The sequence below is a fragment of the Ictidomys tridecemlineatus genome, chromosome 2 (assembly GCF_052094955.1).
Source record: "Ictidomys tridecemlineatus isolate mIctTri1 chromosome 2, mIctTri1.hap1, whole genome shotgun sequence".
Taxonomy (NCBI): domain Eukaryota; kingdom Metazoa; phylum Chordata; class Mammalia; order Rodentia; family Sciuridae; genus Ictidomys; species Ictidomys tridecemlineatus.
The window spans coordinates 13,761,219-13,776,782 of record NC_135478.1 but is presented as its reverse complement, the minus strand read 5'-3'; the positions used below and the strand labels follow the sequence as shown (position 1 = coordinate 13,776,782).

The 15,564-nt window shown below is 55.5% G+C and overlaps 1 protein-coding gene across 10 annotated transcripts in view; it reads right to left on the bottom strand.

Moving 5' to 3' along the window:
* Myo9b (myosin IXB) overlaps window positions 1–15,564 on the bottom strand; it is a 95,229-nt gene that overhangs the window by 39,164 nt on the left and 40,501 nt on the right. For all 10 annotated transcript variants that reach the window (XM_078037770.1, XM_078037767.1, XM_078037772.1 and 7 more), the window contains exons 3-7: window positions 9,352–9,446; window positions 3,612–3,674; window positions 3,056–3,155; window positions 2,702–2,802; window positions 619–748 (exon numbers count right to left, since the gene is read on the bottom strand). In XM_078037770.1, the coding sequence (XP_077893896.1) occupies window positions 619–748; window positions 2,702–2,802; window positions 3,056–3,155; window positions 3,612–3,674; window positions 9,352–9,446 (489 nt within the window). The remainder of the gene's footprint in view (window positions 1–618; window positions 749–2,701; window positions 2,803–3,055; window positions 3,156–3,611; window positions 3,675–9,351; window positions 9,447–15,564) is intronic.

Here is a 15,564-nt window from a genome sequence, read left to right as displayed (position 1 = left end):
TAAAAAACCTCAAAAAACAAAAATGACCTTGTTGATCAAACCGTGGTAGATTTTTTTTTTTTTTGGTATTGGGGATGACCTCAGGGACGCTCAACCACTGAGCCTTTTTTGTATTTTATTTAGGGTCAGAGTCTCATTGAGTGCTTAGCACCTTGCTGTTGCTGAGGTTGGCTCTGAACTCACGATCTTCCTGCCTCAGCCTCCCGAGCCACTGGGATAACAGGCATGGACCACCAGGCCCGGCATGGTTGCTGTTTTTGAGACAGGGTCTCCTGATGCTGCCCAGACTGGCTCCAAACTCCTGGGCTCAAGCGATCCTTGTGCCTTGGCCTTCCGAGTAGCTGGGACCACCACTGTGTGCCACTGAGCCCTGACAAACTATGGTTTTAAAGGAGCCTCTGGTTAAAGGGCTGAGTGGGAGGTGGCCCTGACCAGGGAGTTCATCCGAAATGAGGAAGAGGCGCTGCAGAGGGGCAAGGAGGAAGCAGGCCGATGAGCCCTGGTTTACAAAACCCTGGCGACAGAGGACATTCTGGGCACATGTCCCGATTGAAAAGGTGGCCACTGCCCCGAGTCAAGCTGAGGGCAGGAGCTGGCAGTGGCGTGGGTCGGCAGTACCTTCAGGAGCTGGGACAGCGTGTCCAACACCTCGGGGGGCCCGACCTCCAGGCCTTCGTCGCGGCCCGTGGCTCTCTTCTTGTAAGTGACGTTGCCCAGGTACAGGATGGCTGACAGGACGGAAAAAATCCTGGGAGAGAGAAAGCGCGCACAGTGGGGCTGCCTCTACATTTGTAAGATAAGAAAAGGGGCCAGGGACGGGCTGAACTTGTAAACCCAGCAAGTTCCAATGAGAACTGAAGGAGTTGAAAATCATCTTGTTCTCTGTCGACGCCGCCCTCTGTGTGGACGGCTCCTTGGACTTATTCTGTTTTGGTGCTGGGGATGGAACCCAAGGCCTCACACATGCCGAGCAGTGCTCCACCCCTGAGCTCCGTCCCTAACCCCTTGACTTTTTAAAAGGGAGAGGGAGAGCTACAAAAAAACATTTTCTGGAGGGTTCTGGGTATAGAACCCAGGACCTTGCTCACGCCAGGCAAGCGCTCAATCACTGACCTATACCCACAGCCCTTTTTATTTTAGACTGAGTCTCACTAAGTTGCTGAGTCTGGCCTTGAACTTGCAACCCTCTTGCCTTAGCCTCCTGAGTGGCCGGGGTCACGGCATGGGCCACTACCTGGCTAAAATGTGCTTTTTCAGTGGAGGGACACCACGCGTGAACACAAAAGCACGATTCCCACGAGGCGCCCATGGGATTGTCACAGGTGCACAGACCTCAGGAACCAGCAGAACCCCAATCTCCTGAGCAACCATGGGCCTGACATCTGATGTGCTCTGCAGAGCTGGGTCTGGCCAGCTGTTAAAGGGCTGTTGGGGGACCTGTTGTCCCCGACACTGCATGTGGCTATGGCCTGACTGTTGACACTGGGGCCGGGTGTCCCTTTGCTGTGGGGCGTCTTGTGCACTGCAGGCTGCTGGGCACACCCTGGCCTCCTCCCACCTGAGGCCAGGAGCACCCAACTCCCTTCCTTACTGCTGGGACAACTCAAAATGACTCAGACACCAGCAAGTGTCCCTGGGGGCAGAGGGGACCCTGGGTGAGAGTGGCTCCTGTGGAGGGGCCAGAACTCTGCACACACGGCCCGTTTCTGTCCAGTCTCTGAGCCAGGAGTGGTCTGAGGCCAGGCGTGGTGGCACAGTATGTCATCCCAGCAATGAGAGTGGCTAAGGCAAGTTCAAGGCCAGCCAGGACAATCTAGAGAGGCCCTGTCTCAAAACGAAAAAATAAAAAGGGCTGAGGTACATGGGGTTCGGTGAGAGCACCCCTGGGTTCCAACCCTCGTACCACAAAAGAAACAAAATGAAACACAGGAAAGCAAACACCGAGGCTCTGGCCTGCGAGGCTCAAGCGGTCAGTATCTGGCCTTCGTCAAGAGCCTGCCAACTCCTGCAGGATACCCTGGAATCTATTTACTGACTCTCCTGCTCGGGGCTTGAGGGGTCCCGGATTCTCTGGGGTGTAAGGGAGGAAGCCGTGGGACCCACGCATGTGACCACAGGGAACAAATGTGCGAGTCTGGCCGCACACACACAGCTTCTGTAGAGACGGCCATGTGGTTTTCCCAAGTCGCTGCCCTGATCGGTGTCCTCCCAGGGGCATGTGGGCATGTGCACAGTGGGCACTGGCTGTCCACTTGGGCAGGAATGGAGAGCGCCTCAGGTGGTTTTAATTTTTTTTTTTTTTATGGTGCTGGAAACGGAACCAGGGCCTCGCACCGGGCAGGGCTCTCCTGCTCAGCCCCAGCCCAGCCCTTTTCTCTTCTTTTTGAGAGGGGTCTCACTGTGCCGCCCGGGCTGGCCTTGACCTTCCGGGTGCAAGTGTCCCTCCTGCCGTGGCTTCCTGAGGAGCTGGGCTGCTCCTGCTGGGCCATGCTGAGCTTGTTTTTAAATAAAAGCACGACTGTTTTGACTGGCCTCCTGGGGCCAGGGCTGACTCCCTTCCTGTGCCCGCTGGCACCGCGCTGCCCTTCTCAGCCCGATTCTGTTGGGACGCTGCCTGTTTTCTACTGGGCTGTGGGTCAGATCTGAGTGCAGGAGCCCGTGCGCCCCCTGCAGGCCGACAGGCTGGCTGATGCCCACTTACTGTTTCTTGGTGGCCGGCAGGAAGCCCACCATCTCCATGGCCTGCTTGAGTCTCTCAAAGTCATGTTTCAGGTCTTCTCCATCTTCGATGTTCAAGTTATGCTGAAAAAACAAAGGCGTTGGCACCGGGGGCGTTTCCGGGCTGGCGAGGGGGGCCTGTGAGGGTGATTTTGGCGGGGACCGATGGGGCAGGGCCCAGGGCTGAGGGCGTGAATGGGCTCCTTTATGCTGCCTCCTTGGAGCCAGTCTGGAGGCCGAGGAGGGCCAAGGCAGGCGGCCTCTGGCCTCCTGGTGGCTCCTAAACAGCCCAAGGGGAACAGAGGTCACTGTGTGGCTGGGGCTGGTGGCTGTTTACCTGGTTGAGGTAGAAATAATCTTCAGGCTGCTTGAGCTGAAATTCTTGGCGCTCTTCCTCGCTGACACCGAGTAGCAAATAATAAAACACGTGGTAGTTCCTGTGGGTCAAAAGGAGGGAAAAGAGTCATTTCTGCAGGCCAAGCAGAGCCACTTCACATATCTGAGACACCACACAAGTGCATATGAACTCAAAACCCAAGTTGGTTTTATTACGACTTATAAAACCATGGGACTGGTCAAGCGAGGGCTGGGGGCTGGGCACGTGTCTTGCTCCCGTCAATCAGATCTAACCACATTTGGGGCAGATCCCTGAACACCTACGGTGGGTAAGGTCCTCAGAGGCACAAAAGGGAGCATGAAGCTGGAGGCCAAGGGAGTGGGCGGGGAGGAGGCGGGCTGGGGAGGAGGCTGGCTGGGACACATCCTTGCTCCCAGAGGATCAGCCACACTTCCCCTCAAGTTCCCCGGACCCCAGGACACTTGCTTTGCCCTTGGCAGGGACAAAGGCAGATGTAGGGGTGCATGCAAAGGGCCCCTAAGGAATCATCCCGTACCTCTCATCCTTCTCCTGAGAGACCAGACGAGACTTTTCAAGCAGATATTTTTCAACCACGGCTCTGTCATCGAAAGAAACAAGAAGTCACCTATTTTAGTATGATTTTAACGCTTGCTTTCTTCGCCAGTTGCTGGGTGGAACCCAGAGTGAATGAGCTGCACCCCGGCCTGAGCTTTTTTTCTTAAAGGACTGTCACTCTGTACTTGGTGCTGTGGTTCCTGGAGGCTGCAGATGCCCTGCCCTTAGTGCGACACACATTGAAGCCCTCTGCAGCTGCTGGTCCTGCCCTCCAATGAGGATCCATGAAAATAGGAACCTGAGCTGACCATGGCTGGACCTGGAAGCCCGACAGGCATCCTGCGAGACCTGGGCCACCAAACCCACTCATTCAAGGACTACCCCAGAATGTGCACCCTGCTCCCCAATGATGAAATATTTTTGCAATTGCAAAACAAAATTATTTGAGGTTCATGACTCAATTCTACTCATTTGCTTGTGTAGACTCCAATGGAAAACGTAAACAGAAGGCAACCGTTCCACACTGACACACAATAAACTGCACCCATTTAATGTGCACAATTCAATTTTTGACATGCTTAAACCCCGGGTTGACCACTACCAGGATCAAGACAGCAAATATCCACTGCCCTAAAGTCTCTGCTGCCTCATCATCCCTCCCTGTCCCCTACCCTCAAGCAGCCACCAAATAGCTTTTTGCCATCACAGATTAGTGTGCCTTTACTAACAGTCAAAGACATAGAATCCTACAGTAGGGACGAATACAAACTTCATTCCTTTTTTCCCATTTTTTATGGCTGAATAATATTCCACTGTATGGATGAACATTTTGCTGGTGAGCATGTGTGCTGTTTCCAGTTTTAGGGTATTTGAGATGCTGCTGCCATTGACATGTGTGTACATTGAGTCTTCGTATGGACCTACTGTGTTCCCGTTTCTCCTGGGCTAGTGCCCACGGGTAGAACTGCTGCAAGGTCCCGTGGTAATTCCATGTCCAGTTTTAAGGATTGCTAAATCTTTTAAGGCAGCTGCGGTGTCTTCCACTCCCAGGAGCAGCGCGGGAGTTCCACTCTCTTCACATGCCCACCAACGGTTTTTGATGTCTCCTTTTTCGCCCCAGCCGTCCTAGCCGGGGCGACACGGTGGTTTTGACTTGCATTTCCCTGAGGACTAGTGATGCTCAGCACCTTCATGTGCTGCTGCATGTGAACTCTCTCCCTTGTGGTGCTGGGGATGGAACCCAGGGCTCATGCATGCTAGACAAGTGCTCCACCACTGAGCTGCACCTCTAGCCCGACATCTCTCTCTCTCTCTCCCTTTTTTTTTTTTTTGGTACTGAGGATTGAACCCAGGGATGCTTAACCACTGAGCCACATCCTCAGCCATTTTTCATATTTAGACACAGGTTCTCACTGAGTTGCTTAGGACCTCACTGAGTTTCTGAGGCTGGCTTTGAACTTGTGACCCTCCTGCCTCAGCCTCCCAAGCTGCTGGGATTATAGGCATTTGCCACCGCGCCTGCCCTACATCTCTTTTGATGAGCATCTCTTTCTCTTACAGCTATTATTGAGCTGTGAACACAAGTCCTCTGCTGGGGGTCCGCTCTGCACGTGCCTTCTCTGGATCTGAGACTGGCCTCTTCATTTCTGTTGGTGTCTTTCTGAGGAGCAGGGCTCTCTGCTGCACGCTGGTACTCAGCCATTTACTGATCACTTCCTTTGTACCCAACAGTGAATGTTTCTTCCAAATTAAATTCTTGCAGTACTCATGGGAGGCTGTGGGGGTGGCCGTGGGGGTATTGGAGCCGAGACAGGGTGCCTGTGCAGCCACAGTCTCCAAGCTGAAGCAGGTTGAGGAGCCCTTATCCAAAAGGCCTGGGACCAGAAATGTTTTGGATTTTGTTTCCAGGTTCTGGAATGTTTATATACATTTGAGGTGGACACTCTATCTTTATTTTGTTTTTATGTGGTGCTGAGGATTGAACTCAGTGCCTCATGCATGCTAGGTGAGAACTCCACCACTGAGCCACGACCCCAGCAAATGTTTATATACATTTGAGAGAGATCTTGGGGACAGGGCCTGAGTCCAGACACAAAATCCACCTGTGTCTCATGTATACCCATGTGTACCTCCTGGAGGTGATTTTTACAGTCTTCTGAGTGCACCCTTGTTTTGTCTGCAACCATTCCCATGAGGCCGGGTGTGAACTTTTCCACCTGTGGTATCGTGTTGGTGCTCAAGAACTTTTGGATTTTGGAGCTTTTGGATTAGGGATGGTCACCTGTAGAAGCAGTGGTGAGTGCTTCCTGGGGATCGACTGTGCCCTAGGCATCGCCTACAGCACTCATGGGGTGGCCGAGGTGCCTGCTGAGCTGATAGACGGGAGCTGAGCGGGGAGAGGCCATGCGCTGCCCAGACCCCATGGAGGGAGGTGGCCTGGATGCTATTTCTGTACCCATCAGGGTTCCACAGGTATGGAGGGGCAGGGTGTGGGCGGGTCCCACTGTCACTGGACGGAGCTGGGTGGTGCCTGCAGACCACCTCCTCCGAGCCTGTTTTACAGGGAACACAGCTGTGCCGAGGGAGAGCAGGGTCTGAGACGGCACGAGGCCCCTGGTCTAGGGCTGGCTGGACGCACCTGCCTCTCTCCAGGACAGCAGGTCTGCAGGAGGATGCGAGGCATGCACAGGGGTCTTCACACTCGAGTCCTCACTCGCTTCAAAATAGGAGAAAAAAACCATTTTCTTCCACTCCGCCTCCCAGGAGCTGGGTAGGCTTGGACTGCCCCTGCCCTTGGCCTTGAGAAACGTCACCTGCCCAAAATGAACTAAAGCAGAACTGGGTCAGAGCCTGCTCCCAGGACAGGACAGGAAGGGCACCCCCACAGCGAGGCTGGGCCCTGGTGTGGCTCCAGGTGGGAATTCCTGTCCAGAAGCCTCGGCACAGGCGGCACTTTCAGAAGCTCATCGGTGAGATCTGGGGCTACTGGCTTCGATGGGAGCCTGCAGCAGGCAGGGCAGGCTGGTATCACGGGTTCAATTAGGTCCCTCAGAAGCTATGTCACTTGGAACCCAGAGTGTGTCCCTCCTTGTCCTCGCTTCATATTGTGTGATTTTAGTTATCCACAGCCACCAAGATCTGAAACTATTAAATGAAAAATTCCAGAAATAAACAATTCATAAGTTTTGAGCTTTCCTTCCTGTGTGCTGGGGGAGGAACCTAGGGCCTCATGCATGCTACGTAAGAGCTCTAACACCGAGCCACATGCCTAACCCCTAATGCCTAAGTTTTGAGTTGCACACCATTCTAAGTCGTGTGATGGTATCCTGCACCATCCCAGAACCCAGGAATCATCCCTCTGTTCAGTGTGTCCAGGCCGTATATGCTACCTGCCAGTTAGCAGCCATCTTGGTTATCAGATCATCTTTCACTAGATGGATGTGATTGGTTCAAGTAACTTTTTTCTTTCTTTCTTCTTTTGGTACCAGGGATTAAACCCAGAGACAATTAATCACTGAGTCACATGCCCTGCCTTCTCCTTTATAAAAAGATTCTCTTTATTTGAGCAGGGTCTCCCTAAATTGCTTAGAGCCTTACTAAATTGCTGAGGCCAGCTTTGAACTTGCGATTCTCCTGCCTCAGCCTCCTGAGTTGCTGGGATTATAGACAAGGACCTATAGTAAGAGGTTCAAGTACCTCTTACTTTACCTGATAATGGCCCCAAAGCACAAGAGTCGTGCCTCTGACAATCTGATATGTTGGAGGACTGTGAAGTGCTTCCCTTAAGTGAAGGTGAAAACTGACCACAGATGTGAGCTGAAGGTTGGACCCTGAACATTCCCCAGGGTCATGTGTTAAAGACCTGCTCCCAGCCAGGGGTGCCACTGGGCGTGATGGGACCTTCAGGAGATGGGCCTGGGGGAGGTCTTTAGGTCACTGGAGCGGGCCCTGGAAGGGGCTGTGGAACCCTGGCCCCCTTCTTTTCCTCTTTGGCTCTCTGGCTCATGCTGGAATGGTTCTGCTTTGCTCTGACGTTTTGCTTAAGCACAGGTCCAGAGCAATGGGGGATCAGTGATGGCTGGAACCTCCCCAACTAGGGCCCAAACAGACCTCTTCTGAGTTGGTTACCTCAGGCATTCTGTGCAGCTGGGAAGCTGACCAGGGCAGTGTGCTGGGGCGGGGGCAGGGCTGGGCCTGGGCCTGGGGCTGGGGCTGGGGCTGGAGCTGGGCTCGCCTGGCACAAGCGAGGCCCTGGGTTCAATCCTTAGCACCATATAAAATGAAATAACTGAAGGTGTTGTGTCCACCTGCCATTAAAAAGAATTAAAAACCTATGTGTGTGTCTTGGGAAAACCAGCACACGTCAGGGCTGGCAGTGTCTGAGGTTTCAGGCACCCCCCGGGGGTCTTTCACAGAGAAGTGGGGGTGACTGCATTTGGACAAAGGGTCTTGGTGGATGTAATTGAGGATCTTGAGATCATCCTTCATGATCTGGGTGTGCCTTAAATCCAATGACAAATGACCTTAAGAGGACAGGAAAGACACACAGACAGGCGTAGGTCAGTGAAGACTGAGGCAGGACGGGATGACGCCACTGCGAGCCCAGGAGAGCTGCAGGCGCCAGAGGCTCCCCGAGGAGGCGGTGGCCAGGAGGGACCCTCGGAGCTTCCCAACGGAGTCTGGTGACACCTGACACAGGGCTGCGACACAGTCGGTCCCTGTTCTTCTCTTATAAATTTCCCGAGGTGCTGGAACCCAGAGCCCCCACATGCTAGGCAAGTGCTCTGAGCCACCCTGGGCCCCAGGACGTGTATTTTAATAAGAAACCGTGGGTGGGAAGGGGTTCACCACGGAGGACAAGCGAAGGCTGAAGGCGGGCGGCTGGCTGCAGGGGTCTCTGATCAGCTGGGACACAGATGGCCACGGCAGCAGCTGAAGGAACCACTGAGTGGCTTTTGGGGGCTGAGGCACCGGAGAATCACCGGGTCCGGAGGGGCCAAAGCAGACCCTGACGTCACCCTCCCTACTGCCACCTGAGCCTGGGCAGCGGGGAAAAGGGCAGACGCTAGGCTGGAGGATCCAGAGAACAGCAGTTGCATTCAGGCCCCGTGTGGACCGTCTGGGAAACGGCTGCTGCCAGGTTTAGGCAGAGGAACACACTGAGGGCCCTGACCAACCTCACTGCCCCTCAGACCTTCCCGCCAGCACTGCAGCTGTGGGAGGGTCCCCGTGAGGAGCCAGCAGAGGGCCCTGCTGGGTGCTGTCCAAGGGTCACCTACAGACCCTCTACCCCGGCCAGATTCTCCCATCTACCCACCCTTCGCCTGCCACCCACAAATCTGTCCCTGTCTCCACTCAAGAACCCCACCCCCTTCAGCACTCCCCTGGACAACCGCCTCACCTGCTACCAAGCGTCATATCTCGAGGAGCGCAGGTTCAGCGAATGTCAAGGCCACATCCATTTGGCCTGTGACACCCCTACATCAAGACCAGGAGGCAGGCTGGCTGTCCTCGCCTGGTGTTGGCAATGCCTCACACCAGCGCCTCCAGCTCAGCACACCTGCTCCCGCAGACCCCCGCCCTCACCCGTTTCCTACCTCGACCTGCCGTGAGGTAGGCCGCAGGAGCACACCCGCAGTGGGTGAGCTGTAGGTTGGACCCTGAACATTCCCCAGGGTCCATGCACCTGCTTCCCCGCATGAGGCAGGGAGGGGACTCACCCTCTCACGATGCCGCTCTCCAGGTAGTTGACTTGGATGAACTTCCCGAAGCGGCTGGAGTTGTTGTTGTGGGCTGTCTTGGCGTTCCCGAAGGCCTGTGCAGGGAACAGAGGCAGGGCTCAGACCCCAGGTGGCTCCCACGGGCCTCAGCCCAGGGCTCCCTCTGGCACTGAGTTTGTGTCCAGAGAGCCATCTGCAAGTCACCACCCAGAGGACCAGGAAGAACTGGCCATCACAGCAGTGGGCAGCTGAAGTGCGCCGTCTCCGCGGCTGGGCCGTGTGGGGTGCTGGGTGCTCAGGCTCTGGCAGTAAGAAGGCCAGCTGTCGGGCTGCGGCGGCTCTGAGGTTGCGTGTGCCTAGCGTGTGGCTGGCCCTGGGTCTGGCCCCGGGTCCAGCCCCCAGACAGCAAACCAACAGAAAAGTCAGTTTTGGAACTTCTTCAGTTACAGTCCCCCACCCCCATGTCCAAGGAGACTGGTTCCAGGAATGCCCCAGATATGGACACCCCGGGATGCTCAAGTCTCCTCACGAGGGGACACAGAGAGTGCTCAGGACCTCCTACATCTCCCATGTTTGTCTCCTCTGGGTGACGCGCCATCCCCAACACAGGTAATGCTCCGGAAACTGCTGCTATCTGAGCTGCTTAGGAACACTGCTGAGGGAAGTCTGAGTGTGACAGAATGCCATTCTGCGTCCCGAGGGTATTTTCAACTCAAGGTTGGCTGAATCTGTGGACGTGGAAGCCGCGGGTACAGAGGACCACTGTGCATCGGGTGCACTTCGGTGTCTGTGAGGCTGGGTGCTGCCAGCTCCCGGCCAGGCCTGCGCGGGGCTCCACGGGCACCATGCAGCTAGGGCCGCGACAGCGTCTGATCTGCCACGAGGACATACTGTTGGGACTCTCCAGGAGGACCTGCCAGCCTCTGGGCCCATCTGGGCAGCCGGCAAGGAGCAGGCAGGCCCAGCTGGGAAGAGCCAGGAGTCCGGGAGGGAGACACTGGGGAGTTTTAAAATGGGAGGACAAGCCTCGCACCAGCTCGCCCTGCAAAAGCGGGCACAGAGGCGTGCCCAGTGGCACACAGCGTGTTCCCGGCCTGTGCAGCCACCTCTATCTAGTTCCAGAACGTTTTCATCCCCCAAAAGGAAGCCTGTCCCTTAGTCACTCCCGCCCCAGCCCCTGGCGGCTCCCGATCTGCCTCTGGATCTGCCCATCCAGGACACTCCCCATTGGCTGCATCCTGTGCTCAGAGGCCTGGCAGAAGAGGGGGCAAGGAGACCGAGCTGGCACCATAACCTGGCCCCAGTGGCGGGGGAAGAGGAGACTGGAGGAGGTGACACTGAGGTCTCACACAGAAAGGGAAGTTGGTGGCAGAGAGAAATCTGCTGGGCTGACAGCACTCCTGTTTGAGAAGGCCGCGCCGTGCAGGAAGCAAGGTCGCAGGGGAGGAGGTGGCAAGGCCACTGCCAAGGTCCCCCTCTGATGGGGGCAGAGGTGGGCAGTGGAGAAAGAAGGCTGAGGGGAGGTCACACTGGAAGGCACTCCCTCTTTGCTGGGGAGTGAACCCAGGGTGCTTCCCCGCTGAGCCGCACCCTCAGCCCTTTTCACATTTTGAAACAGGTTCTTGCTAAGCTGTCCAGGCTGGCCTTGAACTTGCGATTCCCGCCTCAGCTTCTTGAGTCAGTGGGAAGAACTGAAAGTTTCTGAGTCTGATGTGATGCTACATGTGGAAAATTCCACATCATGAAACTTCTGCTTCACGAACAACAAATATTTATACACACACACACACACACACACACACACACACACACACGCAAGCACACCCCCGTGCATACACACACACACAGTGTTTAGTTTTATTTTCTGAGATGGGCCCACTTCTGTTACCCAGGCTGGTCTCAAACTCTCGGGCTCTAGCAGTCCTCCAGCCTTGGCCTCCCTAGAAGGTGTGACAAGTGTGTGCACCACTCAAGCAAAAAACTAGTCAGAGTGTCTAAAATCACCCTCGGGCCACGTGCATGGGGTGCATCTGACACATCAGTGAATGCCATATTTGGACTGGGTCCCACCCCGAGAGATCTCAGTATATAATGCAAATACTCTCCAGTCTAAAAAGACCCCAAATCCAAAACAATTCTGGACCCAAGTGTTTTAGATAAAGGACATTCAACTGGCATTAGGGGGCTCCAGGAGGAGACAGGCCATAAGGTGGCCACTGTCATGAGGGAGACTAGGGCCCCGGTAAGAGACGATCATGTCAGGTGCGGGGCACACACCTGAAACCCAGCGACTTGGGAGGCTGAGGCAGGAGGATCGCAAGCTCGAAGCCAGTGAAACCCTGTGGTAAGGACCCTTGGGGTCCACCCCAGCTCAGGACATTTCTAGCACAGGGAAAAGGAGACAACAGGGAACTCCCTCACGCCTCCCACCAGGTAAGGACACAGCCAGAGACATCTTCTGTGAACCAGGAAGTGGGCCTTCCTAGACGCCAGATCTGTGGGTGCCCTCACCTTGCCCTTCCCACTCTGAAACTGGAGACATGCATCCTGTGGGCCGCCCGGCAGGGGGTAGTGTGCTACAGGTCTGTCACTGGTGTGGTCTAAAGGTCCCCCCAAAATTCATGCTGAGCCAGGCGCAGTGGCCGGCATCTGTTATCCCAGCGGCTTGGGAGGCTGGGGCAGGAGGATGGCGAGTTCAAAGCCAGCCTCAGCAACAGCGAGGCCCTAAGCAACTCAGGGAGACCTTGACTCTAAATAAAATATAAACAGGGCTGGGGGTGTGGCTCAGGGGTCAGGCCCCTGGGTTCAATTGCCAGTCCCCAAACACTAAACAACACTCAGATGAAATGTAACTTGCCTTAAGAGGTGTCAGAGGTGGGATCAGGCAGGAACTTTGGGAGGTGACTGAGATTAGATGAGGCCATGAGGATGGGGTCTTCATGATGGCTTTATAAGAGGGGGTACCCTAAACTAGCAGCTTGCTGTCTTGCCATGTGACGCTCTGGGCTACCTTAGGACTCTGCTCAGAGTCCTCACCAGCAAGAAGGCCTTCACCAGATGCAGCAACTTGACCTTAGTAAACTCTTATTCTTTGTAACGCACCCAGTCTTTGGTATCTAGTTATAGCCACGGAAAATGGACTAAGACAATCAATGCCAGGAGTTTGTGGGGCAGCCCGCAGGGAGAATTCCATAAAAAAGCATCTATTAGTGGAAGGCCCAGAGACTGGCTCAGGGAATGACTCCGTCCAGTGTGAGGCCTGGACAGAGCTTGAAGCCAGATAAAGGTCACGCCTGGGCCCACGTGTGGGTTAAATTCCTCCACATTCTGGCTGATCACTTGTGGGAAAGGCACAGAAGGGACACGGGCTGTGGGGCGACACCAGAGCGAGATGCCAAGCGGGAAGTGATAAGAAGGCCCCAGGGGCACGACCTGGCCTCCTAAGTGATGGGTCCATTCAGTGAGGGCAGCGGCCTGGTGCCTGGGGAGGGCCTGGAGGGGCCTTGCACACGGCTGATACAGATGGGTGCCTGGGCTCTCACTGAGGGTCCCACGCATGCTGTGCCCGAGTGTGGAGGGCCCTGAGGTGAAAAAGCCGCGTCTCCAGGCTTAACCTCCGTCCTCCCCAGGGATGGCCCAGGCGTCCCTGGGCACTGTTCCATTTCCTCAGGCTCCACCACGCGGGTCAGGCCTGGAACTCAGGCAGGAGAGGTGCCTTAGCCTGGGGGCAGGCCAGGCCCTGCCCACCCTGCGGGGGACCCAGCACAATGTCCTACCATATGCTGAGACTTGAGGGAGCATCCTGTGTCGGGCTCCCAATCAGCCTCACCCCAGGGAACCCTGGGAAGCGACACGAGAAGCCCGCTAAGCCCCTAACCACAAGCTGGAGGCCTGTCCTTGTGTGGCGCTCTGTCATCGGTGGTGGGGTGTCCAAGGCAGGAGACAGTCTGCCTCTTGGTGCCCCCGTCCAGGGTCTGCCTGGACACCCTGGAGTCACAGGGCTCGCTTCCACCCTCCAGGACAAGCCCCTGTGGCAATTTCTAAATGACAGCCAGCCTGGTCTGGGGACAGACAAGTGGGGATGCCTGCGAGGGAGGGGGTCTGGAGATGCTCTCCCCACCGCCAAGGCCACTGGGGGCTGGCCTCCTGGTTCTGCGATTACCCTGCAGGCTGAGGCTGCTCCGCGCCTGGTGACCTCATGCGTCTGGTATGCGGTCTCACACACTGTGACTTTTCAAAGCTGTCTAAAAATATCCGGCTGGTGCTATTATACATCCGAGGAGGAAACGCTGGCCCGGCTGGTGCCTGCCCGCTGCCAGGGGTGCTATTGTACGGGCTCCGAGCAGCCAGGGGCACATGGGCTCTAGGCACGGGAGGCTGGCTGCTGGACAGGGACCATGTGGGGTTGAGAGTGGGCAGGAGGAGGAAGTGGCCCCCGGGTGTCAGCAATAATGTGATGCAATCTGGCACAGGGACTGGAAAGGCCATATGCTAATGCCATTGTCCCCCAGGCCAGAAGCCCCACTGGCCCTGCAAGATGCAGATGGAGAAGGCTCTGCTTTCCCAGAAAGCACTTCTGGCTCCTGTATGGTGTGGAAGACAGGACGCCAGCTCCACGCTTTAGAGAAACAGCCTGGTCAGAGCCGCCGTGCTGCCCTGTGCACCCCCGGGGAACGCAGCCAGCAGGCCCAGGGCGCTGCACCCTGCCTCAATGGCGCACCCTACAAACAGCCAAGAAATGAAACAGCGGTGAGCGAATAAAGAAAACGTGGTCCCCACAACCACAGAACACTACTCAGCCTTGAAAAGGAGGTTCTGTCACACACGACACCGTGGCTGAACCTGCTGGACGTTACGCTAAGTGAAATCACCAGACAAGAAAGACGAGCATCACACTGTCTCCCTCACGGGAGCCAAGAGCAGAGACTGAAACGATGGGGCCAGGCTGGGGGCGTGCTGGGAGGTGCAGGTCAGAGGGCACGAGACTTTAGTTCCTCAGGAGGAGCAAGTTCACGAGGCCTATTACACAACATGGCGACTACAGCTAATAACCATGGATTCTGTGAATGGCGAAGAGAGTAGGTTTTAAGTGTTCTTATATAAAAAATGGTAAGTACGTGAGCTGATGCATATGCTAATTAGTTCAACATACCCTTGTAGCACAGCATATGTGTTTCAAAACATGTTGCACACCACAAATACAGACTTGGTGTGTGTTGGTTCTGGAGCAGGAACCAGGGCCTCATGTGCCAGATTAGCTCTCCACCACTGAGCTACACTCCCAGACCTTTTTGTTTTGAGACAGGATCTTACTAAATTCCGGAGGCTGGCCTTGCCTGTGTGATCCTCCTGCCTCAGCCTCCCCAGTAGCTGGGATTACAGATGTGTGCCACTGCACCTGGCTGTAGTGTGTCTGGAATGGGAGTTATTCAATAACACTTGTCAAAGTACAGTAACGAAAACTATCCAGGGTCATTACAATACGTACAGAGACCCTGCAATGGGGTCCCGAAGTGGGGTAGAGATTGGCTCTGCACCAAATATAGCACCAGAAATTAAAACTGACGGCCGAGGGGCAGGGCCGGGGCAGTGGGTGAAAATCACTAAGAGGAACCCTCAGGGCTGTGGGGATCCTGGATGAACCGACCTAACAGGATTCTATCTGAAGACAGGCCGGGCAATCAGACATGAGCTGGGGATGGCGGAGATGGAGGAATCAGACGCAGAGGTGAGCAGATGTGCCGAGTGAGTGGGGAGGGGGAGATTCTTGCTAAACTGACTTAGCAGGGCTCCTGCTAAGACTGGATTCTACAAGGAAATATCAATGTTCCCCACCTACGACGGGGCTGTATCTCCACACACCCACTGTAAGCTGAAAATATCACTGAGTCAAGTGTGCACCAAGTCTACCTCACCTCCGAGCCCGGGCTCAGCCACGTAGCACGCCTGCCTGTGTTCCCCCCGGGGCCGCAGGGCTGGCAGCAGACAGAGAGCTGGACTGCAAATGGCTAGCCCAGGAAAAGAGCCGATTCTCAATTCCAAGTAGCCTCTACTGAGTGTCACCTTCTCTGTGCCATTACAGAGCTGAATCGTTGTTGAGTCAGGGGTCATTTGTATACAGAAGGTCTGGGAGAAGGTTTAGGAGAAGGTTTGGCTCACAAAAGAACCTTTGGCAGGAAACACCCAGGGCTGAATGCCCTACTTGGGCTCGCA